General features: G+C 38.5%; 3 protein-coding genes across 3 annotated transcripts in view; all 3 read left to right on the top strand.

Annotated features, from left to right (window-relative positions):
* Nucleotides 1-3,170: 3,170 nt before the first annotated feature.
* On the top strand, nt 3,171-7,834 carry LOC306867000 (troponin I, slow skeletal muscle-like; the record flags this gene model as incomplete). The annotated part of the gene is made up of 9 exons (XM_079412470.1): nt 3,171-3,181; nt 3,269-3,340; nt 3,664-3,787; nt 3,917-3,982; nt 5,848-5,889; nt 6,021-6,152; nt 6,227-6,316; nt 6,391-6,564; nt 7,409-7,834. 9 exons carry the CDS (start codon nt 3,171-3,173, stop codon nt 7,496-7,498), a joined length of 801 nt encoding a protein of 266 aa, XP_079268596.1. The 3' UTR covers nt 7,499-7,834.
* A 336-nt stretch (nt 7,835-8,170) lies between these two features.
* On the top strand, nt 8,171-11,682 carry LOC306866551 (bisphosphoglycerate mutase-like). Its single transcript, XM_079411813.1, has 3 exons — nt 8,171-8,249; nt 8,765-9,387; nt 9,924-11,682. The coding sequence occupies exons 2-3, from the start codon at nt 8,787-8,789 to the stop codon at nt 10,100-10,102; spliced, it is 780 nt and encodes a 259-aa protein (XP_079267939.1). The 5' UTR covers nt 8,171-8,249; nt 8,765-8,786; the 3' UTR covers nt 10,103-11,682.
* A 1,748-nt stretch (nt 11,683-13,430) lies between these two features.
* The window catches only part of cald1b (caldesmon 1b), a 36,978-nt gene continuing 23,602 nt past the window's right edge, over nt 13,431-26,806 (top strand). Inside the window, exon 1 of the mRNA XM_079411740.1 lies at nt 13,431-13,506. The gene's annotated coding sequence lies outside the window, so the exon portion shown is untranslated. The remainder of the gene's footprint in view (nt 13,507-26,806) is intronic.

Here is a 26,806-nt window from a genome sequence, read left to right as displayed (position 1 = left end):
CAATTATGACTTTTTTTTTCTAAGAATTGCGAGTCTATATCTCGCAATTCTAAGGGGTAAAACGTTTTTTTAAAAATTTACATTTACCTGACGCAAAGCGACTTACAATTGCTATATATGACAGAGGTCGCACGCCTCTGGAGCAACTAGGGGTTAAGTGTCTTGCTCAGGGACACATTGGTGTCTCACAGTGGATTCAAACCCGGGTCTCTCACACCAAAGGCATGTGTCTTATCCACTGCGCCATCACCACCCATTATGTATGTTGTCATACACCCAAACATACACCCAAAAAATGTATGTTTATCTATGACGTTTTTTGTTATACAACTTATTTTTGCACTTTTTTTATTTAGTCTTTTTAGTCTTTATTACTTTATTATTTATTTTATATAGTCTTTTTTTTTATCTAGTCTTTTTAGTCTTTATTCCGCAATTCTGAGTTTATATCTTGCAATTCTGAGGGAAAAAAGGAAGATTTGTTAGATGAAACGCATTTCTATGACATTTTCTTTTCTATAACTTATTTTTTTACAATCTTTTATAGTCTATATCTTTATAACTCACAATTCTGAAAAAAGCCATAAAATCAGAATTGCAACCTTTTTATTTTGTGGTGGAAAACTATGAAGCAATAAGCAAACAACAATGATAAAAATGATCCAATCAATTCCCGATGGACAAAACAGTCCCGGCCTATATTTTTCCACATGGATAAACGTCACAACAGAGAAGACAGATGAAGACTGTAACTGGATTACACACACATACACACACAAATAAAAATGCTATAGCTTGAATATAATTGCAAATATAAACATATTTAAGGATATTTTTTATTTTATCCCCCCAAAAAAAGTATCTTTTAATGGTCCGCTATAATTATATTTCCATCCAGAAAAATATAATTACTGTCATAATATTATTAAAAAAAAACTACGTTGCAACTTTCATATGAACACCAAATGCTCTCAGAAAACAGGTACTCAAGCTGTCACTAACTTTTTAAAAGATACACCTTTGTACCAAAAGAGTCCATACTGTAGCCTTAAAGGTACATATTCATACCTACCGCCTCAGTGACAACTTTTGTATCTTTTATTCTGAGAGTGAACAAAGCCATTTAAAGACAAGGACTTCTTGCATTTGGTATCCAATCATCTGGCCATAATGCCTAAAAATAAATCCAGGACAAATGGCAGTGGTAATTCACTACATATCTCTTGGAGTGTCCCCTCTCAGTGAGAATGAGGTGTGACGAGGGCAGCTCACATTACATTAAGACAGTGCTTCCACCTGCTTGCTGTCCTCTAAACCTCAGAAATGACTGATATCATATCACCTCTTGCCAGCTATTGGTCGGTTAATGTGCATGGAAATTATCACGTTCATGAGATAACATAGCATAACATCATATTGCAATAAACTGGAATAAACATAGATTCCAAAAACTATTTGATATTTGTTATTCCTACTTCCTCTCTGTTTTATTGTTGTCTTGACATCTTATCCTTACCCATTGTTCATAGATAATATTTCTGAGTACAAGTTAGTTGTACCTTAATAAGTGCAAAATGCTTGCCTTATTTACTCTTATTGACTCAACAAGTCATTTGAGTCATTTCCACTCAATTTATTTCTGTTATGACCAGCATCAACTTTAGACCTTTGAACTGGTCATCAATACGGGTTGGCCACTAAAAAGAGGCATTCAAACCGGTCCAGACTGCATAGCTGTATGTCCAAATGAAAGTTTTACTACGCTAGTTTACTGTGTGAACAGTAAATGTCAGTTGAGTGGCACAGGCAGGGGTCTATTTTAGTGAGACGTTCCCATGTGTGCTATAAATCTAAGGATTTTCTTCTTTCCTCGGTCAGCTAGTTCTCGCACTTCTGTCTTTTCTTCTTCTAGCAGGTATGTCTCTTTCAGTGGTCATAAGAGGCTAAAAGCTATGTGTTTGGTTATTTGCAAATGCATCACTATTCAGTTGTTAGAAGGGGTTATAGATTAGCTTTGATGGTAAAGGATTTATTTATTATTTATATAAAACTGGTAACAAATTGGGCATAGTTGCATTGCTATCTATTCAGATGTTTCTCAAATTGGTGACAATCCTGGAAGATTTTCACCTATGCTAAAACTCACGGACGCTATGCACAGAACTCTTACCACTGTGTCGAGGATTATAGGTCAAATGGATAGATTAAAGGGTCTGATTACCAATTACCATTTATATACTTAATAACAATACCCTCAAATTGTACTTTTGGTATAAACTGGTAAAGTCTGCTAAATTGAAACAACTAATTGTGTACTTAATGCACTTTAATTGTGTATTGTGTTTAAGTCCAACTGAAGTATTTTTGATTGTGCTATTGCAAGTACTTCAGGTACACTTTAAATATCTTGCATTTAAAGACCGATATTATTCAAAGGTCATACAATCCTCATCAATAGTGACATTAAAACACATATTAGGCTTACTATTAAGAAATGTGTATTGTGCACAAGTAAATAAAGTTCAATTATAATTTTTCTATCTGTAAGTCTCGAGTGATATGTCAGTAAATATGTTTATAGATTTAAACTTAGTATGAAATAAATGTATTAAATACTTTTTTACTAGGGTATATATGTTTGCTTATGGTAGTCAACTTACAATGTCTAAAGCATCTGTTAAGTCATAAGTCATGTGACTTGCAATACCACATCAGTTAGTTCCAACATTCTCTTAAGTGACTTAAAATAAAACCTTAGCCTAATTGTGTTTGTCAGGTCATACCACCATACTAGACAACCACAGGATTAGTGTGCATTCATTAAAATAAAGCTGAAATAAATAATGAAAATTTGAACAAACATTAGAATTGTTGCCTTGACTACTAATTGAAATAATATAAAAGTTCAATTTAAAGTACTAAAATTACCAAAACCTAAAACTGAAATACAAATAAATTAAACATGAACATAAACTAAATTAAAATGAAAATAAAAATAGAAAAGTTATAATTCAAAATACTACCAAATACTATAAAAGTATATAAATACTAAAATCGCACTGCATAAGATATTAGTCAAATATTTGTTATCTTAACTATTCCCATTTGTTAATTTAAGTAGAGATGACTTTAAAACAATTACTTTATTTCACAGATAACTGAGAACTAGGATGTCTGACGCGTGAGTATCTTCATCAGTAATAACCAGCTATTTATGAATTCTGATAGCTGTCATATGTGATATGTCTCTATAAACATTCTCTTCTAGCTATGTTCCAACTGAAGCCCTCAACCAAAGCCAAAACCCAAGATCACTTCAGTTCCTCGGCTGGGCTTTAAGGTGAGAGCCGCTTGCTACTGACCGCAGTTATACACACAGTTTGCAGGGTACTTTTCACTGCTTAAGTAGAGATTCTTGATAACAAAGGTAATAACTTTTTTGCTTTGATATGACAACAATGCTCCTGTCATCCTCAAGATAAGGCTGCTGAATACAGCACTGGAAATGCTGATAGTAGAGAAGCAGGATAAAGAGAAGGAGAGGGAACAAGTGCTCAGTGAGAGAGTTCCTCCGCTCAATTTTTCCGGCCTGTCAGTCCAGGAATTACAGGTACAATTAAATGATTTAAATGGATCGTTGAACTCCTTTTATAAAACTTAAAGGAATCGTTACCCCAAAAAAGAAAACTCTGTCATCCCTGTCATCAGGGATTTGCATCAGAAGATTGACGTGATTGATGAGGAACGCTATGACATTGGCAGTAAGGTGGCCAAAAATGACAAAGAGGTATGAAAACAGAGTGGCAAACAGCGTTTGGTAAACAGTTCTCATTCATGAAGCTATTGTGTTCTGTTAGCATTGAATCAAACAGTTGGCTTGGCAGCTTTTGTGTTGAAGTGCAATGTGTTGATAAAGATACACGAAATGAATCAGAAGATCTATGAGATGAAGAGCAAGCTAAAGAGGCCTAACCTGAAGAGAGTCAGCTGAACAAATATTAAGTGTCCTTCTTGGCTCAAAACACACACAGTCCATTGACTTCAAAGCTAACCTGAAGACTCCAGTCTCGAAGACAGTGAAGAAGAGGAGAAGGTGTAAGATTATATAATATTACAGTAGAACGCAGGAGAAGAAGGTTCAACACTCTTCGGCAATAAAAAAACAATGAAGCACAATTGTTAGTTTATCTAAAGTCATTTTTGCTTATTAGTATGGTTGAACTGGATCATCAAAGGTCAGCAGCAACGACATTGGTTAATAAAATGGGATTAGATACATTTGTGTTGTTTAACATATTTAATTATTGAAAGTTTGCGTCATATTCTGAGTTTGCATTTCACTGTTTTAAGTCATTTTCATGACTACTAAATCTGTTTTTTGCGAGTGGGATGAATTAATGCACATTCACATTTAGTCCAGAACTACAGTAACAGCATGTTCAGACAGCGCACTGTCAGTCAATCAATGGGAAAAAAGTTACTAGCATTAATTTTTTGAGAAAGTAATGCGTTACTTTACTAGTTACTTGACAAAAGTAATATTATTACGTAACTCGCGTTACTTGTAATGCGTTACCCCCAACACTGCTCATGAACAACTATCACAAAACAAAAAACAGTCGTAGATCATCCAGGTTACCACTAAGAACATTATGTTGACATACGGAGTGGACTGATAGCAGTAAATCAAGTTTTAAAATGTTGTTACTCACTTGTAATATGTAGTTTTTCAAATTAAAAGTCGTTTAATACAGCAGCAGTTCTTCTTTTGCCCTACCGATGGCAGCCTACAACAACATATCAGGAAGAAGAAGAAACACTGAGCAATGTGAGCATGTCAGTCATCACTTCTTCATGTTCAAGGTCCCTTATTGTATTCCAAAGTATAATATTCCAACATGTCTTCTCAGATTTTTTTGAATGTCATTTTTAAATAGAATGATATTGCCCCCCCCCCCCCCCCCCCCCCCAAGATATGCAGTATATCCAATAAAAAACAACCACCAAAAGAACAATGATACATGAAACTTCATTCCAGTTCAGATTAAATTAGATCAGACAATGTGTTCACATATAGCCTCATTAATGCTGTATTGTTGTGCTCACCCTTAGTCTAGAAAACAAAGTACACTTGAGCACCAGGTGCTCTGTCACTCTGCAGCCTGGGATGTGAAGCATTTGACAGTAATAATAGTGTGGACAGTAGTCTATTTTAGTGAGCCTCTCACGCGTGCTTCAGAATCTATAAATCTGCAGAGTTTCTTCCCTGTGGCCAAAACAGTCATACTTCCATCATCTGAGAGGTAAGGATCTTCAGGTTATAACAACTGATAGCAATTCATGTGTATTAGATAGTAATTATAGATTTTGTGTGTTGCTTTTTCCCCTACATCACTTCAGTGACATTACAAAGAATTAAGAATTTAAAAATATTAAATGTCTTAAAATTAAATCTGTACTGTATAACTATACTAAGCACTTCTGTGTCTAGTCCAGTATTTAAAAAAAAAAAAAAAAACACATTTTAAGAAATATGTTGTCATTTGTAAGCCTCCAGGAAAAAGCAAAGCCTCTAAAATGTCTGATTCTGCGTAAGTATTTTCAAAACTTTTATAAATATTATTGAAATAATAAATTATTTACTATATTATAAATCTAATATTAAATATGTGTGATTTTATTTCTGGCCCTATCTGTGTCAGTCCGGTGAGTAACTTACATTTCAACACTGTATTTAATAATATTGGACACTTACTTTATAATTACATTTTCTATTTTCATATCAAATTGAACACTTCAGCATTTGTGATACAATATTGTTTGTTTGATATTGGCACATTTCTTCAGAAAAAGCCCAAGATTTCCGCATCTCGTCGGTTATTCTTAAAGGTTAGTTTCTATTTTTTGTTTCTGAAATGATCTTGACTTAGGAAATTTTTTTTATTAACCATTTGTAATGAGCAACTCACCATGATTTACATATTAATATTATATGGCAATGTATCTTTAATGCATTGCAGACCAAAATACTGAAGAAGGCCAGCACACTGCTGGCAGAGGAAAAGGAACAGAAAACGATTGACAGAGAGCGAACACTCAGTGAGAGAGTTTCTCCTCTCCAACTGTCTGGACTGTCTGTACAGGACTTACAGGTTGTTATTCTTTGGCCTTTTGTCAGAATTCTTTTGAAACTATTCTTTCTTACATGCCATTTCTCTGTTTACAGAATCTGTGCAAAGAACTCCATCAAAAAACTGATGTTGTCGATGAGGAACGATATGACATTGAATCTAAAGTTGGCAAAAATGAAAAGGAGGTACATATTGTTGTTTTAAAAATGCCATTATTGATGCATTGTTTTAATAGCCCTGACTGATGCTTCTGCTATAGATTGCAGATTTAAGCCACAAAATCTTTGAGCTGAAGGGGAAAATGAAGAGACCTGCCCTGAAGAGAGTGAGGGTGTCTGCTGATGCCATGCTGGGGGCTCTGCTAGGTGCCAAACACAAGGAATCCATTGACTTTAAAGCTAACCTCAAGACAGTGAAGAAGGAAGAGGAAAAGGTAATCTCAGTACTGTGACATCAATATCATACCCAGACTTTATGGATTCAGTGCTTTAATTTTTCAATATTAAATTCATTACATAATATTTGAAGATTTTTTGTTTTGTTGTTAATTGTTTATTTTAATAAAATCTATGTATTTTCTTCATTTATACCCCTAAGGCCATCTAAGATGTAGATGAGTTTGTTTCTTCATTGGTATAGATTTGTAGGAATTTAGCATTACAACATTTGCTCACCAATGGGTCCTCTGCAGTGAATGGGTGCCGTCAGAATGAGAGTCCAAACAGCTGATAAAAACATCACAATATTCCACACGATTCCAGTCATCAGTTACCATTGTTATTATTGTCATGAAGCAAAAAGCTGCCTGTTTGTAATCAACAAATTCACCATTAAGATGTTTTTAACTTCAAACCATGCTTCCAGCTAAAATATGAGTCCTTTATCTGTTATATTGCTTTCTCCAGTGAAAACGTCATCTCATCTCCATTTTTCATCTCCATTTTCAAGCAAAAACAGTTATAATCAAATATCATATTCTCATATTTTGTCCAGAAGCGACCATTTATTTGGATTATTGTGATGTTTTAATCAGCTGTTTGGGCTCGCATTCTGACGGCACCCATTCACTGCAGAGGATCTGCTGGTGAGCGAGTGATGTAATGCTAAATTTCTCCAAATCTGTTCCAGTGAAGAAACACACTCTTAAAAGGCCTGAGGCTGGGTTCATTTTCAGCAATCTTTCATTTTTGGGTGAACTGTTCCTTTAATATGCTCTCTATGACTCAAGAAAACATGACTGTGTTAAATAAATATGCATTTATTTGTAATCTGCACAGAAAGAAGAAGTGACCGACTGGCGTAAAAATGTGGATGCTATGTCTGGCATGGAGGGCAGGAAGAAGTTGTTTGCGGGACCAACTTCATAACGATTTTTTTCACGAAGTCCAGTGTGAAAGCTGCTTAAAAATACACACATTTAGCTGGTATTTATTTGTGGTTATGTATTTGTTTTATTGCATAAACAGCTGGATGAATGAAAAAGAAATTCACAAAGCTGTGCTTTTGTTATAACCACATTTATCAGCTAAAATATGGAAACTATTATGTGCTTTATGACACACATAAAACATTTGTTAATATTTGATTATACAATTGCTTTTGTCATTATATAATAATGCTTATATTGTAATAATATTTATATGTGATCAGTTGTGTGAATATTGAGGAACAATAAAGCTATCACTGTTTTCACCAGTAATTCCAAGGTTTCTTGCTGGCATTGATTTTATTTGGGTTCAAATACCACTTTCCCTCATGAAAAGAATGATAAAAAAAACTATTAAAACTACTTTAAATTAAATAACTTGCCTGTTAAATTAGATGAACACGGTTGTAATCCACTACAATCCTAATCCTACTGTAATCCTACTCCTTTATTAAATTGAAGTACAGCTCAATTTATTAACCTAAAAAGAAATAGAACTGATGTTATCAACCTCACTGCAGTTCCAATTCGCCACTGTACTCTTAAACACGCCTACTTATGGAGAACACGTAGCTGATTGGCTGAAAGAAGTGTCAGTCAAGCAAACAGTTTCGTGTTTGTTGATGCAGCTCTCTGATAGTTCCTGTTGCGGAGCTGCAGCTACCCTGAGCAGGGCGGTTTCTAATCGGAAGGTGAATACATTACAATTCAAAGTCATTTTCAATGGGCATGTCTCATTTCATCTTCATTTAGATTTATAATTAATCGATACAGATAAGGATGTTTTGTGCGTGCACTGTGGGATGTCGTTAAGGAATGCTAACAGGCTAGTTCAGTTGTGTTATATAACTTACTGAACTGTTGCGAGACAACAATACAGTAGTTTGATACATCGCTTCTTTTCTTTTCAGATTCACTTCAATATTTACATACTGTGAATGCGATATTTTTTCCTATTTTAGAGTTTGAAAATAAGAGCTGGTCAGACCATTTGTTAAATTAGCATTGACATTTAGTTCATGACCCTTAACCTTTCAGTTCTAATCTCCAGTTTGTTTTTATATATTTATTAATATCTTCATGCCATTTAGTTGCATTTTGCAGATAGGAAGTAGGCAGTAATAAAGTTTCGAATTTTTGATTATATGACAATCGAGCAGTCGAAAAGGTGCTATATAGCGTGTATCTCCATATGCATCTCTTTCAGGCTTCTGTACAGTTTCTTCTGAATGTCCAAATACAAACTCTTCCTTCTCCGACATGGGGAGGGGGCCTGGAACAAGGAGAACCGCTTCTGCAGCTGGGTTGACCAGAAACTGAGCGAGAACGGGGTGGTGGAAGCCCAAGAATGCGGCAGGCTCCTAAAAGAGCAGAGGTACCGATTCGACCAGGTTTTTACCTCCATACTGAGCCGCTCCATCCAGACGGCCTGGTTGGTGCTGGAGGCCATGGGACAAGAGTGGGTCCCAGTCACCAAATCCTGGAGGTTAAACGAGCGGCATTACGGTGCCCTGATTGGCCTCAATCGGGCCGAGATGGCGTTGAACCATGGCGAGGAACAGGTTAAACTGTGGAGGCGAAGCTATGACATCACGCCGCCCCCCATTGATGAGTCACATCCCTATTACGCTGAAATTTACAATGACCGCCGATACAGTACGTGTGATGTTCCGAAAGAGGAACTGCCCAAAACGGAAAGTCTAAAGGAAGTGTTGGATAGACTTCTTCCTTACTGGAATGATGTTATTGTGCCAGTGATCAAGAGTGGCCAAACGGTCCTCATCTCTGGACATGGCAACAGCTGCAGGGCTTTGCTTAAACATTTGGAAGGTGAAACACATTTGTTTTTAAATTCTGTCATCGTTTACTACTCATCATCATGTAAAAATAAGTTATATAATGCTTCTAAAGGCCACTGAGTTAAAATGACATGGATACTATTGACTATGACTCTTGGCCTTAAAGCACTTGGAAGGTTATCACAAGGGGTCAGTAAAAGTGACAGTTAAGACATGTATAATGTTGCAAAAGTTTGCTATTTTAAGATTAATGCTGTTCTTTTTAGACTTATAAGGAATGTTTCTTGAGCAACAAATCAGCATTTTAGAATGATTTCTGAAGGATCATGTGACACTGAAGACTGATGTATGGTGCTGAAAATTTAGCTTTGCATTACAGGAATAAGTTCAATTTTAAATGTGTATTAAAATAGTAAACAGTTATTTTAAATTGTAATATTTCTCTTTAAATATCATCAGTAATAAAGCATAGAGAGTGGAAAGTAATACTAATGAAGTTGGTATTAAAACTTAAACCTTAAATATTTTAATATTCTAATTACACACTTTTGCTGTCTTTCCCAACAGATATATCAGAAACAGACATTGTGAATGTAACGCTGCCCACAGGGGTACCAGTCTTGCTGGAGCTGGATGAAGATCTTCGATCTGTCAAGCCCCGTCAGCTTCTGGGCGACCAGGCCAAAATTCAGGCAGCCATCAAAAAGGTGGAGGATCAAGGGAAGGCTAATGCACAAAGTAAATAAGGATTTTATTGATGAAAATGCCAGAATCATTCAGATAGGAACAGTTGAAACAGAGAGATTAATAGTCACTCAGTAGCTTCAGTCATGAGCTGATAAAGATAGTTTGGGCATATACTGTAGGGTGTGTCTGAGGTAGACTGGTTTAGTGGTATTTTAGGAATCATTAAGAGTTATACAAGTCAATATTTTGAATTCAAGCACTGGTTACTGATCCAAAATGCACATGGTACATATATTTTGTCATAGCAAGAGGTCAAATAATGAAATAGATATTGATATAATATTATTTAAAATTACCATTTAATAATGTGTTGTTATTTTTTGTTAGCTCTTGCTTATTTTTCCAATGGATTTGTGGCCACGAAAAAAACAGTGGTGCCTTCCTTTGGGCAAAAAATAGGATCCATCAGTTGTGTTCTAATAGGATTTTGTATTAAAGGTCAACATATGCTTTTAACCATTTCTGTATTTAAAAATGGTATACTGTACAAGAGTTTAGGGTCAGTAAAAAGTCACTTAAGCTCACCAAGGCTGCATTTATTTGATCAAAAATACAGTAATAATGTTTTAATATATTTTAAACTGTAAATTCTGTCAGATGATTCCTAAATCATTATAATAATCTGATTTGTTAAGAAACATTATCCATGTTGAAAGCAGTTGTTCTGCTTAACATTTTTGTGAAAATCATGATGCATTTTTTCTTTGATGAACAGAAATTTAAAAGAACAGCATTTATTTGAGTTTTTGAGTTTTTTGTAACAATGTAAAAGTCTTTACAGTCCCTTTTGATCAATTTAATCCAGTCTTGCTTAATTTTTTTAAATAATTTCTTTAAAAATAAATTAAAATCTTACTGACCTTGAACTTTGAACTGTAGTGTATATAGATAAGCCTGGACTACTGTCTGGACTGCCAAGCTACAGATTAAATCTAATCTTATTGAATTCATATTTATATTCCACAAATCAGGTTTATTAAGCTTACTATTTAAAATTCAAATTATAGACTTCATTGGATATCTGAAGGAAAATTATAAATAATTTCAAATATTTTGTGTTAGCATATTTTAGACAGTATTTTAAAACTTTTTTTTTTAAAGGGACATTTTGTTTTTATCTAACATTTATTAACAGAGATATTAAGATAATGTGTTAAGACTAAGTTATGAGTTTATGATACGCTGCCAAACGCAACCCACAAACTAGCTCTTTTGTATCTCATTCTTTTCTCCACTAATGTTTACCAATTAAAATGTAAAGACAAACCAGTCTTACTGGTGAGTAAAACCTAGACATAGTTGTGGTTTAAAACGTCTGTGCTCTGTAATACCTCTGTTTGTTTTTGTGTATTTAATCTTGCTCAACACTGTACTGTATCTGTAGAGAAATGTTATATGTATGTGTGTTGTTTTTGTTATAATGGCCATAGTGGCTTTCACTGTTACATGTCTATATGTTTGACCCCGGTTATGGCACATTATAGCTCACCTAACCAGAAGCACCGGTCTGCTGGGTTTAGCACATCCCTGAAGCATTTAAGAATAATATATAAAAATAAAGATTACAGATATAAAAGTGTTAATGTGTATTAAATGATGTGTGTGAAAAAGTCTACAACACCCAGGAGGAGGTGCTACAGTGTTTTACATTTCTCCAGGAACAGATGTTGATCTTAATATAAAGGCGGTGGATGGTAAGTTTGTTTTTACAGAAAGCACTAATGACATAAGGAAACTGATTTTGGTTATTCAATAGGATGTAGCACTTGGCAGACTACATGTTTGCTACACCTAATAGCTCACATTTGGCTTGTTGAGCTGGAATGTTTGAAAAGAAGCACTAAAACATGTTCTCATGGTATTTAATATCCTCTTAGAAGAATATACATTTTAACACATTATATGCTCTTGGGAAAATGTGCCACATCCATCTCCCTCAAAGCTTATTAAAAAATAATGTGATTTTCATTGAGTTTATTTGCTGATGCTATGAAGACGTGACTGGACAGGCCGTTTCTGATTACACTTGATATTTTTCATGGACTGTGTTCTGAAACATGGATTTCACAGTCCTAACTTTAAAACATGGTCTTGAAACAGTAGAAAAACATCACAGGAATCTGGCTGTAGACACTCTGCCAAGGATCCAATTTGAGAACTGTTCAGTTTGGCTGAAGACCAGAAAGGCCTGGACACAATGTAGCCTCGTCTTCACTGCCAGTCTGACACCGTTCTCTTTTAAAATGGTTATGGGTAGGACGTTAGCATACCAATAGTTCAGGGGCATTACTGGAACATCTTGTTATTTTCTTAATGTGGCTGTAAAGTAGCCTAATTGATGTTCTCTGTTGCTCAACCAGGACAAACTTATGTACTCTATAACTTTAAACCATGCAAGCATATTTACAAAGCTGCAAAATACCATATTTCAAACCAAAATATTAAATTTAGTACAGTTATTGTTAATGCTAACTAATATAGGTAACCTTCATTGCAATTAAAAAAGTTTCTCCGACATTTGGAAGGAGATTCCAAATGTAAGTTATACCATTTTTGTGATTTTATTATAATATAATTATATTATTTTTATATCATTAGAAGGACAGGTGCAGTCACATTAAGGAAATTTCACTGGCATCTAATGCAAGCAATATATTAAGAACAACTTGCACAGAAGTCACTTTCAAGTTAAACTGCTTTTTTCAAAATGCGCAGTTGCATGGATTCCTATAGAAATGACTGGGATTTGCCCAAATATACTAAACAACAGTAAAACGTGATCACTAAATAATTACTGGGATTATGGCAGAAGCTTTTTACCATGGCAATATTTTATGACAGTGTAACTAAATGTGAAAAATGTATCGCATTTACAACAAACATTACAAACTAAAAAGCAGACAATTTGTTGCAGTTTAGTTAACAAAAATCACAAAAGTATATTTTTTTAACAATAAGCTGCATGGAGCTGCAAAAACAACAAAGCATGTACACTTATAAAAATACACGGACCCAAAACAAACAAAAAATGGACTGATCCAAAAACGAAGCAAAACAAAACAAACAACAAACATAAGAAAACAAATTAACACTGACACAAAATAGCCTACAACAAAACAAACTTAAATCAGAGTAAAGCGGTTGTAGAGACTAGGGGCGATATCAGATAGGAGTGTAGAATATGACATAGATCTATTAGGCTACTTATGGATGGAGGAAAGCGCTGGAAGACTGCTGCCAACTGCTTTGAAGTGATGGAGCTCAGCAGAGGCGGAGTTTGAACCGCTGCACATATTATAAAATGTAGAAGCACGACTCGTGTAATTCCTGCATTGCCCTTTCAGCAGCAAGATCACACTTCAAAACTGGACAGCGCGCTGAAACCCGCTCCAGCTCGTTACAGGTAAGGGTTACAAGCATAGTCCTTCAAATTAACCTTACTTGAAATAGACATGCTTTTATTTAAAATTATTCTTGTGCACAAATTCATCGCATATAGAGACATGCTGCTGATGGCAACATAATTTACTGAAATTAAATTTGTTGGCAGCACAAGACTCTTGCGGTGGAAAAATGAATTGCATGTTGAAAATGCTGTTTTCATCTGCCACTTGGTCACTTGTCAAGAACATCTGTATACTTCCTTTGCTTTTAAATTACCGTCCAAGTTAATTGGAGGGTTTCCCACAAATTCACTAACAACTAGTTGTTTTCTGAATGAACTCATGCAGCCTTTTGGATCTTTACAATGAGTTTCTGTGCGCATGTAACGGCCAGCAGTAGCTACACCTGCATCACTAAATACTCTCTGCTCGCAGGCGGGAGCTAGATGTCCTTTACAATTCACTGTGAATATTCCAGGAGTAGTGTGCGGTATAGGCATTAAAGTCTTGGAATAAGGCTTTTATAGAAACTATTCACACATTTGCCAATAGCGAGGCATGTTGTCACGCTGTATGGGGTAAGTTGTCACTACTAAACTTGCCACTGAGCAACCCTTTATACTTTAAAAAAATAAAAATAAAATAAGAAAAGACAAGCAAAAATGTAAAAGGTAACATATAAAATAAAATAATCATAATATATTTAAACAACTGTTTTAATTATTTTACTAGTACTACCAATAATAATCATTAAAGTTACTGGTAATAAAGGTTGAGATCCTTAATTTATTTTAACTAAAAATAGTCAAATATATTTCATTAAAGAAAAAAAAAGAAAATTATTTAAAAAATATTAATAATAATAATGGTCAAAAATAAATTTCTTCAACAAAATATTTATAAATAATAATAATAATAAGCCAAAATAATAATAACGTTTATATATAGAAATATATCATAATTATTTAATAATAAAAATGATAATAATAATGATGATAGTAATAATGGCCAAAAAACTGTTTTTCATAATAAATATTTACAAATATTTTCTTATACACACACACAATATTAATAATAACAATAACAAATTTAGCCAAAAAGTATTTGAAGATTTTAGACCAAACTATTTATTTTAAAACATGTTTTATTATTATTATTATTATTATATATTATACAAATTATTATATATTTTGATCAAAAAAATGTCACTGCAAAAGCATTAATCATCACATAACATAAAACACACACAAAAAAAGTCTCAGTATTTTATCCCAGAGTGCAGATCTGGTGAGAGATGAAGCAGTGTGTGGAATGCACTGCAGCACCGAGTGGTGTGTGTGTTTTGTGTAGCTGAACAGAATCTGGAGGCAATTCAGTGTACAGCGATAACAGGGCCTTGGCACAGGCTGCGGGCAGGATGTTAGGAGTACTGCCCTGTGCTTCCGGAGTGGGATAGGATCGAGCTTGGGAATGCTGCTGCCCTTAGTGCCCAGACTCAGGGGGGAAATCAGAGAAGGATGGAAGCTGGGTCAGCAGGGGACCGTCAAGGACCAGATAGATTCATTTTGCTCAAAGGAATCATCCAACAACATAAAAAGACTCTATGATATTCGAACTGGGGATTTGGTTGGCAAGAATTCCAGTTTGAATATTCAAAACTAATATAAAGACATTTAAAAATCACAATCACTCATTAAATTTCTAAATTGGCTTAATCCTGACATCGGTTCTGAATGAATTGGATATGAACCAGACCATGTCCTCAAAGTAATCTATAGTTATTTCAGTTGTGCTTGATAAAAGATTTGGATTTAGACCTGTAGCAACATTCATTTAGTTAAATATGTAACAAGACACAATCCCTTAGACAGCTCATTTAATACACACTTCACTGCTGCCAGATGTTGAAAAGCAGGTAATTTGAAGACCGAGTTTCCATAGCGCTGCCTTGAATTATGCAGCAAACATTTTTTGGGATGGAATTATATATATTGGAGCTGGAGTACCACTTAACCAAAGATGATGGACAATTGGCACATGTAGCATTCCCAAGGAGTGAGGTCACAGTAAGACAGAACTGAACTGTCTTTGGGTAGGTCCATCAAAAATGTACGGAGAAGTTTGCAGCTGCGAGGCCGAAATCCCAAATTCCGTTTTGAGGTTTATTCCTTGAAAGTGTTCCATCGCAACATACTGTTTATCATACGTTATCCAGGCGTCTAGCTGTGGAAAAGCTTCAGCGCTGAAGCACACGCGTGCCAAGTCAGGCTTTTTCCTTACATGGTATAAGCCACTAGGCATGAGACCATCTCCTTCCTGATACATGTGGATCTGTCTGGCCATGATCAATGTCTTGCTGCCCTGGAGATTTGGAATGTGTTTAACTGCAGTTAAGGTTCCTTTTTGAGCATCTTGGTGTCCTGTAGTCCACCTCCTTCACACTTTCAAAACTATTTGTAAACTCTGAGGAAATATTGTATACTTGGAAAATTGAGGACATTGCTAAAAGTGACAGAGATTTGCTAAATAAAGCTAAATTGCTAAATAAAGAGACAGAATGAAAATTATTGCTCTCCATTCTCGGTCACAGTTGGCCACCTGTCCAATGGCGCATTTAAACATTGAAGCTCCTTTAATATTTCCTTGAATATGACATATTGGAAACGATTGTTTGTGGTCATAGGAAGCACAGAACTGATGATAATTCAAACCAGTATTTTTTGACTCGCACTGCTTGAGGGGGTCTGGTGCAAATATGTCCTCTTTGAATGCTGGTGAGAGTTTAAGGAGCCTAAATAGTATTTTTAAAGAATGTAGAGTAATGCAGTAATTCAAAGTTTACTTCACCTTCTTCACCATATGTCAAAAGTATGTGCACGACAAAGAGTTTTAATAGGGAGATGGTGCTTCTGCTTGCACTGTAAAAATGAAGTGAGAGTAAAAAAAGAGATACGGTCATAGTGTAATTGCAAGACAGTCCCGCCCCCTTTTTAAATTTATTGTGTTATTTATTGTGTTAAGGGGTGGGACGCTTTGGATTCTAGAGAGCATTTGATTGGACAGAAAGTTTGATGAGAAGCTGAAGTGCTGGGTGATGTCATGAAAATCGTTGATCCATATTAGCGGAAGTTAGAGACTGTAAGTTTTGAATGCTTATATCTTGTAAATATGATTTTTTTTTTCCCCCATTGTTTTTGGATCACATAACATATACATACTAAAAGCCATACAACTTCAATTTTGATTTCATGGGGACTTTAAAATTTGAACTTTTTAAACAGTGTGTCCACATCCTATAATTATAAAACTATATGAAACCTATAACGTTTGTGACTGTTTCTAGTGGCTAAAAGGTTGTAGCCCTTGGCATAGCATTAGACAAAGACATATGATGGGGTTATTCTGAAACAGAAGGTTTTCTGTTCTGAAAGAGGCACAGGAGCAGGCAGCTACCCTTAATTCAGGAGGAAATGGGAGAGAATGACTCATTTAGATGATCAAGACTACAGTTTAAGACTCTGAGGACAGTTTGTACTCCAGTGCCTGCAGGGCTGCAGTAAATAATCCCATTTCCCCAAATTCTCAATGCTTCACAGCCGGAGTACAGAAATGAGAGGCATTACACAGAGACTGAAGGGTGACAGAGGGCTAAACTACTGCATGTGGCCTATTTAAGACATCAAGAGTCATGACTAATCACTTATGCATTCTTATCCAAGTGTTTTTGTAACTTTGTTCATTTAAAACCATGATGCAACATGCATTTTCATAACTTACTCTATAATATTAGCAATTATACATTACTGCAACTGTGGCCCTAGGGGAACTTTGACCAGATCTAGGTTTAAAGGTTCTTGACTACGCCACCTGGTGCCTCTCACACCAGGATATACTGTGGACCTTAACTGCTAAATACACAATCTAAGGCAAGCAGGTTCGCAGAAATACACCAAAGATGAACTAGACAGAGACGTGCTTTCCGTAGAAAAACAATAACAAAACTTTATTGTACAATGGTATAATTAAAAGAGCCACACCGTCATACTAGAGACACAGTACTAAAGCGAGGGACCAGACCTGGTATTGGCTGTTACAAGAAACAATACGATTAACAATTTAACTGAAAAATACTGATTCACAATCAAGGCAGGTTACCTGTCCAGGATAAGCGTGACATTCACCGCCCGTGCTCTGGAACCTGGTACCCACGATCACATGCAGTTACACGCGCACGCACACACACCAACACGCAGGCACAACCACTACAACCCAACGATTCAATCAATATTGTGAAGTGCAGTTTACCATTACAATACGTGATACAGTGCACGGGGACGGAACCAGGAACCTCTCTTGTGAGCAGCTACTCTAATACCCTAGAAAAAGGGCAAAAAGGTTATTACTAGCAAAGTGGATAAGAGAATGTAACACTATACCCTACTGGAACAGCCAATACCACATCAGTCAGACAGAACATTAGACGGAAGCTACGGCAAAATAAATCACAATAAAAAGAAAAGATATATATAAAACTTAATTTAGGCAAGGCAAAGCAGCAGGAGCAATCTGCCTTCTTAATGGTGCTGCTGCTTCAATGCGGTGCCGCTAGTGCTCTCGGACCCATTCACAGATATGCCCGTGTCCAGGCTCTTGTACCCTGCCAAGCAGGAAGTCCACCGGTAACTGGGGGTCTTGCCCGAACATCAGGTAATACGGTGAGTCGCCAGTTGTCTGATGAACAGCCGTGTTGTAACTAAACACTAATTGGGGTAGGTGCTCTGGCCAGTGGCGCTTCAAATCCATGGGCAGAGTACGGAGCAGATCGTGCATCGTGCGGTTGAAACGCTCACACTGGCCGTTGCCCTGAGGGTGGTATGGGGTGGTCCGGGTCTTCTGGATCCCGTACAGGGAACACAACTGGTATATGATGGCATTCTCGAAGCTGCGTCCCTGATCAGAGTGCAGGCGAGCTGGGACCCCAAAACGAAAGAACCACTCCCGGATGAGCACATTGGCCACAGTTGTTGCCTTCTGGTCCCTGGTGGGCACGGCCTGTGTGAATTTAGTAAAAACATCAGTCATGATCAACACTTGCTCTCTACCATCCAATGCAGGCTCAAGGAAGGTGAAATCTACCGCCAATATCTGGTTTGGACGAGATGCCAGGAGGTGCCCCATAGGTGCATGGGGTCGAAGTTGCGAAGTCTTCGCGAGGGTACACCGTTCGCAGTTCTGACACCACTGCTTTATATCTTCCCCCATTCCTGGCCAATAGCACCGCAATCTTATCAGTTCTGTGGTACGTTCAACCCCCTGGTGGCCATGGTCGTTGTGGAGCTGCTGTAGGACTTCCTCCTTTAGGCATGCAGGCAACAAGAGCTGACGCACCTCTTCACCCCCATCTGGACGGAATATTCGGCGGTAGAGCAGTCCATCGGCTCGAACAATACGGTCCCATTGTTGCAACAGCACACGGGTAGAGCCTGGCAATTTCCTACGCACTGTTGGATCGGGCGGTCCCTGTGCCAGCCAGAACGGCAGGAAGGCCCCGATAGTGGGGTCCGCTACTTGTAGCCTTCTTAACTCCTCAAGGGTGCGGGAGGGGAAGGCCGAGACCGCCATCTGGATTGTCAGTGATGGATCTTGACATCTAGTCGTTTGTTGTACAAAAACTGGTATGACTGTCCCTAGTGTGGAGGGCACTGTGGTCGGTCCCAGTGATCCTGCAGGTTGTCGGGAGAGGGCATCTGCATTCCTGTTAGTACGACCCGGCCTATAACGGATGGTATAATTGAAAGCAGCAAGCTCGGCCTCCCACCGCTGCTCAGTCGCTCCCAGCTTGGCAGTCCCCAGATGGCTCAGGGGATTATTATCCGTCCAAACAGTGCATTGTTGGCCCCATAGGTACTCCCGAAACTTGTCAGTCATGGCCCACTTCATTCCAAGGAACTCCAGCTTCATCGAACTGTAGTTCTTTTCTGCTGGACTGAGACTACGACTAGCATAGGCAATTGGCCGGATCTTTCCTTGCTGCTCCTGCGAGAGCACTGCTCCGAGACCAATATGGCTGGCATCCACCTCCAGAATAAATGGTAAATTAAAATCAGCAAACGCCAAAGTGGGGGCACACACCAACCTCTGCTTCAAGGCCTGGAAGCTGTTCTCACAGACATCTGTCCACATTCCATCAAGCCGTGGCCCTTGGCCCTTCCGGGTCCTAGTACCGCCAAGCTCTGCCCCCAGGCGGTTTAAAGGAGCTGCCAGCTTGGAGAAGCCCTCCACAAACCGCCTGTAATAACCCGCAAAACCAAGGAAAGACCTCAATTCGGACACAGTAGTGGGACGGGGCCACTTAGCCACTGCGGACACCTTGGCTGGGTCAGTGGATACACCTTCACGGGAGACCAGGTGGCCCAGATACTGGACTTCCTTCTGGAAAAAACAGCATTTCTCCAGCTTTGCTTTCAGACCTTCTTTCCGCAGACGGCTCAACACCAGCTCCAGACGGTGTATATGATCTTCAACACTAGAAGAAAAAACAATTATATCGTCCAGATATAGTAAAAGGGACTGGCAATGCTGCGCTCCAAACATTCTCTCCATCAGTCGTTGAAAAGTGCTTGGAGCGTTACACAGCCCGAAGGCCATGCGGTTAAATTCAAATAACCCAAAAGGCGTGCAAAAGGCAGTCTTTGGACGGTCTTGTTCGGTCACAGGTACCTGGTTATACCCGCTAGCCAGGTCCAGCGTGGAGAACCACTGAGCCCCCGATAGCGCATCCAAAGACTCCTCAATGCGGGGGAGAGGGAAGGCATCCTTTCTGGTCCTGCTGTTGAGCTGTCTGTAATCAACACACATACGTAGGCCGCCACATTTCTTCCGCACAATCACAATGGGAGAGGCATAGGGGCTACTACTTTCCCGTATGACCTGGCTGTCTAGTAACTGTCGCAGATGGGCCTTAACAGCATCATAATCAGAAGGGGGGAGACGCCTGTAACGTTGCCTAACTGGTTGGTCGTCTAGCAGAGGTATATCATGAGATATAAGATTAGTACAGCCAAGGTCACCCTCAAAAGCCGAGAACACAGACTCATGTTTTAACAAGAATGCCCTTATCTGTTCTTGCTCAGCCTCCACTAGCACTGACAAATCAAGGGCCTGTATCTGCTCCCTCACTGACTTAGGCCTGACGTCCCCGTTAGGAACCTGCATGCTAGCCACAACAGCTTCTATTTCTGGTTGGTCTTCAGAAATGCCCACAGGAAGGCCCTCAACAGTAGCGTGAACAAGCAACCCTAACGACTGGCGGGGGTATAATGTAGCACGTGTAAACCCCACATTGACCACAGGGATAAAAGCTGTACCTTGTTCTACGCGCACTAGCGCAGGAGAAACTAGGAGACCACTAGGTAAAGAGCCACTAGCCGGTTCCAACAGGACAACAGGAGCATCACAAAAGTGAGTGGAGCAGGTGGCTGCCACCAACTTTACAGTGCCTCCTGGTATATAAATACGCCTTCTCCCTCTAACTTTAGCTACACCCGTTTTGGGTGGAAGAGAGCTGAGCTGGACCCGATGACAATGCTGCAAGGCGTGCCGCCATGGGAGTGAAGCATGAACTACCGGTGGGAGATCAAACAAAGAAGAACCATGTTGGCCAAACAGTTCGGCATAGCATTCTCGAATAACATTCATCCCAAGCACACCTGGCACGAGTGGAGGGGCGAGCTGACCTGGGGGATCTTTCACCACTAGCCAACCTCTTTGGGGGATTACCTTCCCTAATACTTCAACCGTTAGTTCAACATACCCTATATAGGGTATATCTAACCCATTTGCAGCCCGAAGCTGCAACCAATTACACTGTTGAAGTTTATCCTTGAAATGTTGCACAAAGAAACTCTCTACCAAGGTAGATACCATAGACCCTGTGTCTAAAAGACAACTGACAACTACTCCACCTACTCTCACAGCTACCTTCGGGCACTGAGCGACAAGGGGGGTTACAGGGTGACTAAAAGTGTCCTGATTCTGAGAGCCACTACCATCCCCTCTCAGCGTGTGGCTCTGCACGCTGAAGGGAGCTAGTTTTCCGACTGAGAAACGGAGGCAACATTAGCCTGAGCTTGGGCCTGAGGGATATTAGGAGCTACTACTCTCTCATTGTTACACTCTCGAGCGTAGTGACCAGGCTTTAAGCATCGCCTACAAATAACAGTTGACGGCCGACTAACTAGAGCGGGACGACTGGAATAGGCTGGGCGAGCTACGCCTTGTAAAGTAGTTAAGGCACTAGTTAAGTGGTTGATCTGTTCTTGTTGCTTCAGCAACATAGACCGCAACTCTGCCATTTCTGAACTTGCCATACTACCGGGCGATGAAGCTCTGCCTGGTTGAGTTTTGGAGTACTGCATAGCACAAAGAGAGGGAACTGAATGACTCCTACCCCTATTGAAGTCACTGGGCCTGCTCTCACACTCCCACCGGATGGCGGCAGCACGCAGTTCCAGCATAGACATCCCTGGGGTCTGACGGACAAGTCTCTTCAATTCCCTGCGGAGGTCCGAGTCAATAACATGCTCTGCAAACTGGTCACGGAGCAGCATGTCAAACTGGGGTACTGAGTCGGGGGAGACCTGTTTCACTTTATCCATCAAAGAAAAGAGAGCATGTGAATATTCTTGTAAAGATTCACCGTCTAATTGTTTTCTAGAAAAGAAACTTTCTTGTAAGGCAACATAAGACTGGGAACACCCATAAAGTTCTTTGAGAATATTTACAATCCTTTCCGGGTTTTCCCGATCTGCCCTTGGCCTATAACGAATCTCATCTTTAGCCTCCCCATCCAGATGATCAAACATAAGGTAAGCTTTGTCAAGTGCACCCAAATGTCTAGAACGCGCACAAACCTCCACCTCTTCCACCCACTCAACAATGTCAATACCCACCCTACCCCGAAATACGGGACACTTCCGTTCCCTAGGGAGATAAATCAACCGTTCATGAGACACAGGGTTGGTAGGATTGTCCGACTGGGGTGGCGGTGGTTGCTGCTGCTGCAGGCGGCCATAGTCTGCCTGCAGCTGACGGATCTGTTCTCTCAGCTGTTCAACTTCATCCATTGCTGCAGCAGAATAATGCCCACGTTACAGGAGAGGCGGTGGGGTAGTCAGTGGCCTTCCCACTGCTCCTTTAAGTCCCTCTCCGTGCCCACTGCGTTTTGCCCCAGACCTGCACGCAACTTTGCTCGTTAATATGCATATGCCCCAACAATGACACCCACATTATAATTGACAGTAAAATGCACAAATAATACCTTCAGTAATACACCGCACGATTACCCGGAAGCGTCTGGCAATCAGTCAAACACCTATTTTCCAATAGCCCAATATTAGATTCACTATAAGTGCTCAGCTTGCTATCATATAAACATTTACCATACCTTCGTTGCACAGGAAAACCGCATACCCCAGCAGTAACAAGGCTGAAAATGTATCTGGACACCAGAGAATCTCTCTAAGCCCAACAGTGCAGACTGTTTTATAGGAACTGGCCTAGACGCCAATTAGTTGTTTAGCCACTCCCAGCTAGCTGGGTGACATCAGAGGGGTACCGTAGCTGCAGAGGGACAAACTTCAACCAGACAGACTACTCTGCCGGTTACACAACGATTGAAACTCCCACAGTAGTATACAGTACTTGTTTAGAGATCCAAGTCTTGCACTCTAAACTGAAGCCCATGTTAGTTTCACAGGGTGAGCATCTTTATCCATGTTTGGTTATGCAAGGCCTCACCAGTGAGCAGCAACTGTTACACGTCATGGCACAAAAAGCCTTCACATATTTATCGGTCAGAATTTTACGAGCCATTGATTCAGTGCATCTCTGGTTGGGGATCCCCGGTCTGTGCATCTGGAGATTGGTGCGGCGGAAACAGGGGAGTGAATTCACTGCCAATGTACAGCTGCTTCTACTGCTAAGGGCATGTTGTTCTTGATGTGATTTGAGGTTTTGGTGTAATTGCCAGCACTAATGCTAATTACACATCAAAAAGATCGGTTGAGGAAAAACACAACATGTCGCTGTCTCGGTCTTTGATGGTTTTGATTAATAAAATGACAGGCCCCTGTTATAAGTTAAATCTTTCATCTTGTCCTCATAAATTCAGAAGTTGTCCAAATAAGCTGTAGAGGAGCAAAAGATCTTTGTTCTGGTTTATTGTTTAACTTCAGTGAGTTTTTTGCTTGTGTGTTGACAGGAAGAGTGAGTGGGGGGAGTGGGAAATTACTCCAGATTTGAACCCGTGTCACCCATAGTAATAAAATAAATATTAATATTATATAATTGTATTTTATTTGACAGAGTGTCAATATGTCTTTATACATGAAAATATTTAGCGACATTTATATATTTTGTGGGTATGTGGAATCAAAAAATTTAAAATGAACAAATTATCCAAAAATGAACAACGTCCATTATCCTACTTTACATAGCTACTTAACAATTATGTTTTGCCGAAAAATCCACCAAATTTGGTGTTCCTGATCAAAAATAACCAGTAAAAAAAAAAAAAAAGATTTCCTGTAGATCTCTCATTATGCTAGTTTGTTTGTAATAGAAAAGCATTATGAGAGACATAATTTTGGCAATGTTCACTCAAAAATTAAGGTGCACAAGTTCAGATCAATGAGGCCTATCAGTTTAAAGAATAAATACAAAACCTGATCTTATAGAAAGAAAAAATCCAATATTTAGTAATAATATAGAAATTTATAAGTAATGTTTTGTAGGCTGGTCATTTTTGACCAGCAACAAGTGTAACAAGGGTGGAATAAGGTCCCTAAAAGTATAAAAAATCATAATTTTTGTTAAATGGATAATTCACCCAGAAATGAAAATTCTGTCATTAATTACTCACCCTCATGTGGTTCCAAACCTGTAAGACCTTTGTTCATCTTCTGAACACAAATTAAGATATTTTTGATGAAACTCTCATGAATGTGCATCGAAGACTGACACGGAAGACAAGAAATTGTTGAATATAATTATTTTTGTTTTCTTTGAGCACAAAAAGTATTCTCGTAGCTTCATAAAATTAAGGTTGAACCACTGATGTCACTTGGACTATTTTAATGATGTCCTTACTAACTTTCTTGAACGTGGTAGTTGCCTTGCTGTCTATGCAGGGTCAGAAAGCTTTCAGATTTCATCAAAAATATATTTTTTGTGTTCAGAAGATGAACGAAGGTCATGTGGTTTTAGAACACCATGAGGGTGAGTAATTAATGACAGAATTTTCATTTTTGGATGAACTATCCCTTTAAGTTGTTATATCTTGTGACTGTGAGCAAATATATTGATGACCATAAAATGTTAAACGTGAAATTAGAAGAAGACCACAGAAGAAGAAGAAGACCACAGAGTGATGCAAGAGAGATGAAACTATAGCATAGCTATACGTAATACTCCTTTCTCATGCACTGTGTCTAAAGGTCTGAATAAGCGAATAAATCAAATGGAAAGCAGGTACTTTATCAGTGACTAGAAAATCGTTTCAGCATCTTGCACAGCTCTCGTTGGTTTTGGCTTGGACGTTGATGCACCCTGATGTGTATTCTGGCTCCACACGTTTGTCCTGTCCGCACATAATAAAGCTTTATTGAAAACCCACTAGACAGCTCGTTATGTCATTGTAAACGACTTCACCCAGTCTTACCTGGGTGGTAGCAACAACTCTGAAATGCTGACTTCCTGACAGAAATTCCATTACGGGCTTAAGATACACTATATAAATATTTTTAACAGATTTGGACTTGATCTGTCAGTCTGTACTGTAAATGTTCTAATGAGATTCATTTCATTTCAAGCTTTTTTCCCATCTGTGTACTTTAGTGCAAAAGCATTATGTTGGTCATTCTAGTGGAGTCTAGTGCTTTCAAACTCTCTGCGTAAAAAAATTAATACCATGAAGAGGGCACATTGCCCAGGACCTGGAATCAGTCACAGATGTATAAATTAGAATATGTTCTCCGTCTCCGTCATGTGGAAATGATTTGTGGACTCGATGATAACTTGTGGTAGGAAGACTGGACAGCGAAAGGGAGTCTGGGAAATGTATAACATGCCCACTACCCAAAAGCGTTCTCTAATGAACAAGGGAAATGGGAACAGAAAAAGAAAATGCCTTTGAATTCTTCAGATCACTTAGTCTGGTTTTATTAACCTCTATTTTAACAACTATTTTGCATTGAGGAAATTCCTGAATTCTTCAATGTCTTCATTTGTTCCTGAAGTTGTTGATTTCCTTTAAATTTAATGTTTTTGCTAAGAAAACTGAAATTATCAGCAATTTATTTAAAGAAATATAACATTAAAAAATTAATTGCTATGCTTGGTATCTAAATCTTTTTTTAATTCTTATACGCAGTAAGAAAAATTACTATTAAAATTTTCTTCAGTCAACATTTAACGATTTTTTTTATATATATAAAAGATTATGGACTTAACATTTTGACCATTTAATTTTTAACTAATAAATGCCTGTTCTATCACGGTTACTAAAACAGGACTGATGCTTGTCCATTACTTCATATACAAATAAAGTTTCATTTGTAAAACTGGCAAAAGGGTTAAAAACTGATTTGATGAATGCAGTGAAAAGTGCTCCACTGAAATCTGATTAATTCATTAGTGGGGTCACCAACACTTTCTCACATCAAACCTAATGCAAATGTAAGAAATTGCATACATATTGTCTTATGTGTGGTTGTAATACATTAACCCAGTGGTCAAAGCACATCAGCCTTCTGCTGACAGATGTGACAGGTTGTAGGCAGGAGTTAAAAGGGTTCAGGAAAGCCTTATGCGTCTGTCACCCAGAAAGCCCTCACATGAGGTCACCATTGCAGGACTTTTTTCAGTTTATGCACATATGGAGACGCTTTAGACTGGTGCAAGAGACTTGTTCCTCTGCCTCTGGAGGAGAGCCAAACCAAACACGCCTGCAGCTCCAGTGGAAGCAACCGTCCAACAAGTCCCCTCACCTCTAGCCTGCTGGGCGCTTTCTGTCTGGCCCAGCGCTCCACACATGTGATATGGAGAGAAGAACACAGAACAGGCTTTGTGAAACCACCAACCTAATTGTTCCCATATCGATGCAAAGATATTATAATATAAAATGGAGGCTGGTGTCTTGCAGAGAGACGGACTATAAAATCTTTAACAGAATTATCCAACCAAGTTATCTGTCACAGATGTTAAAGTGCTCTCAGAACCCTACTGTATTAAAATTCTAGTCTAGGACTGATGCTTAAAAAA

The sequence above is a fragment of the Barbus barbus genome (assembly GCF_936440315.1).
Source record: "Barbus barbus genome assembly, chromosome: 48".
Classification (NCBI taxonomy): Eukaryota; Metazoa; Chordata; class Actinopteri; order Cypriniformes; family Cyprinidae; genus Barbus; species Barbus barbus.
Note: the sequence above shows the minus strand (reverse complement) of the source record. Positions and strands in the feature narration are given on the sequence as shown.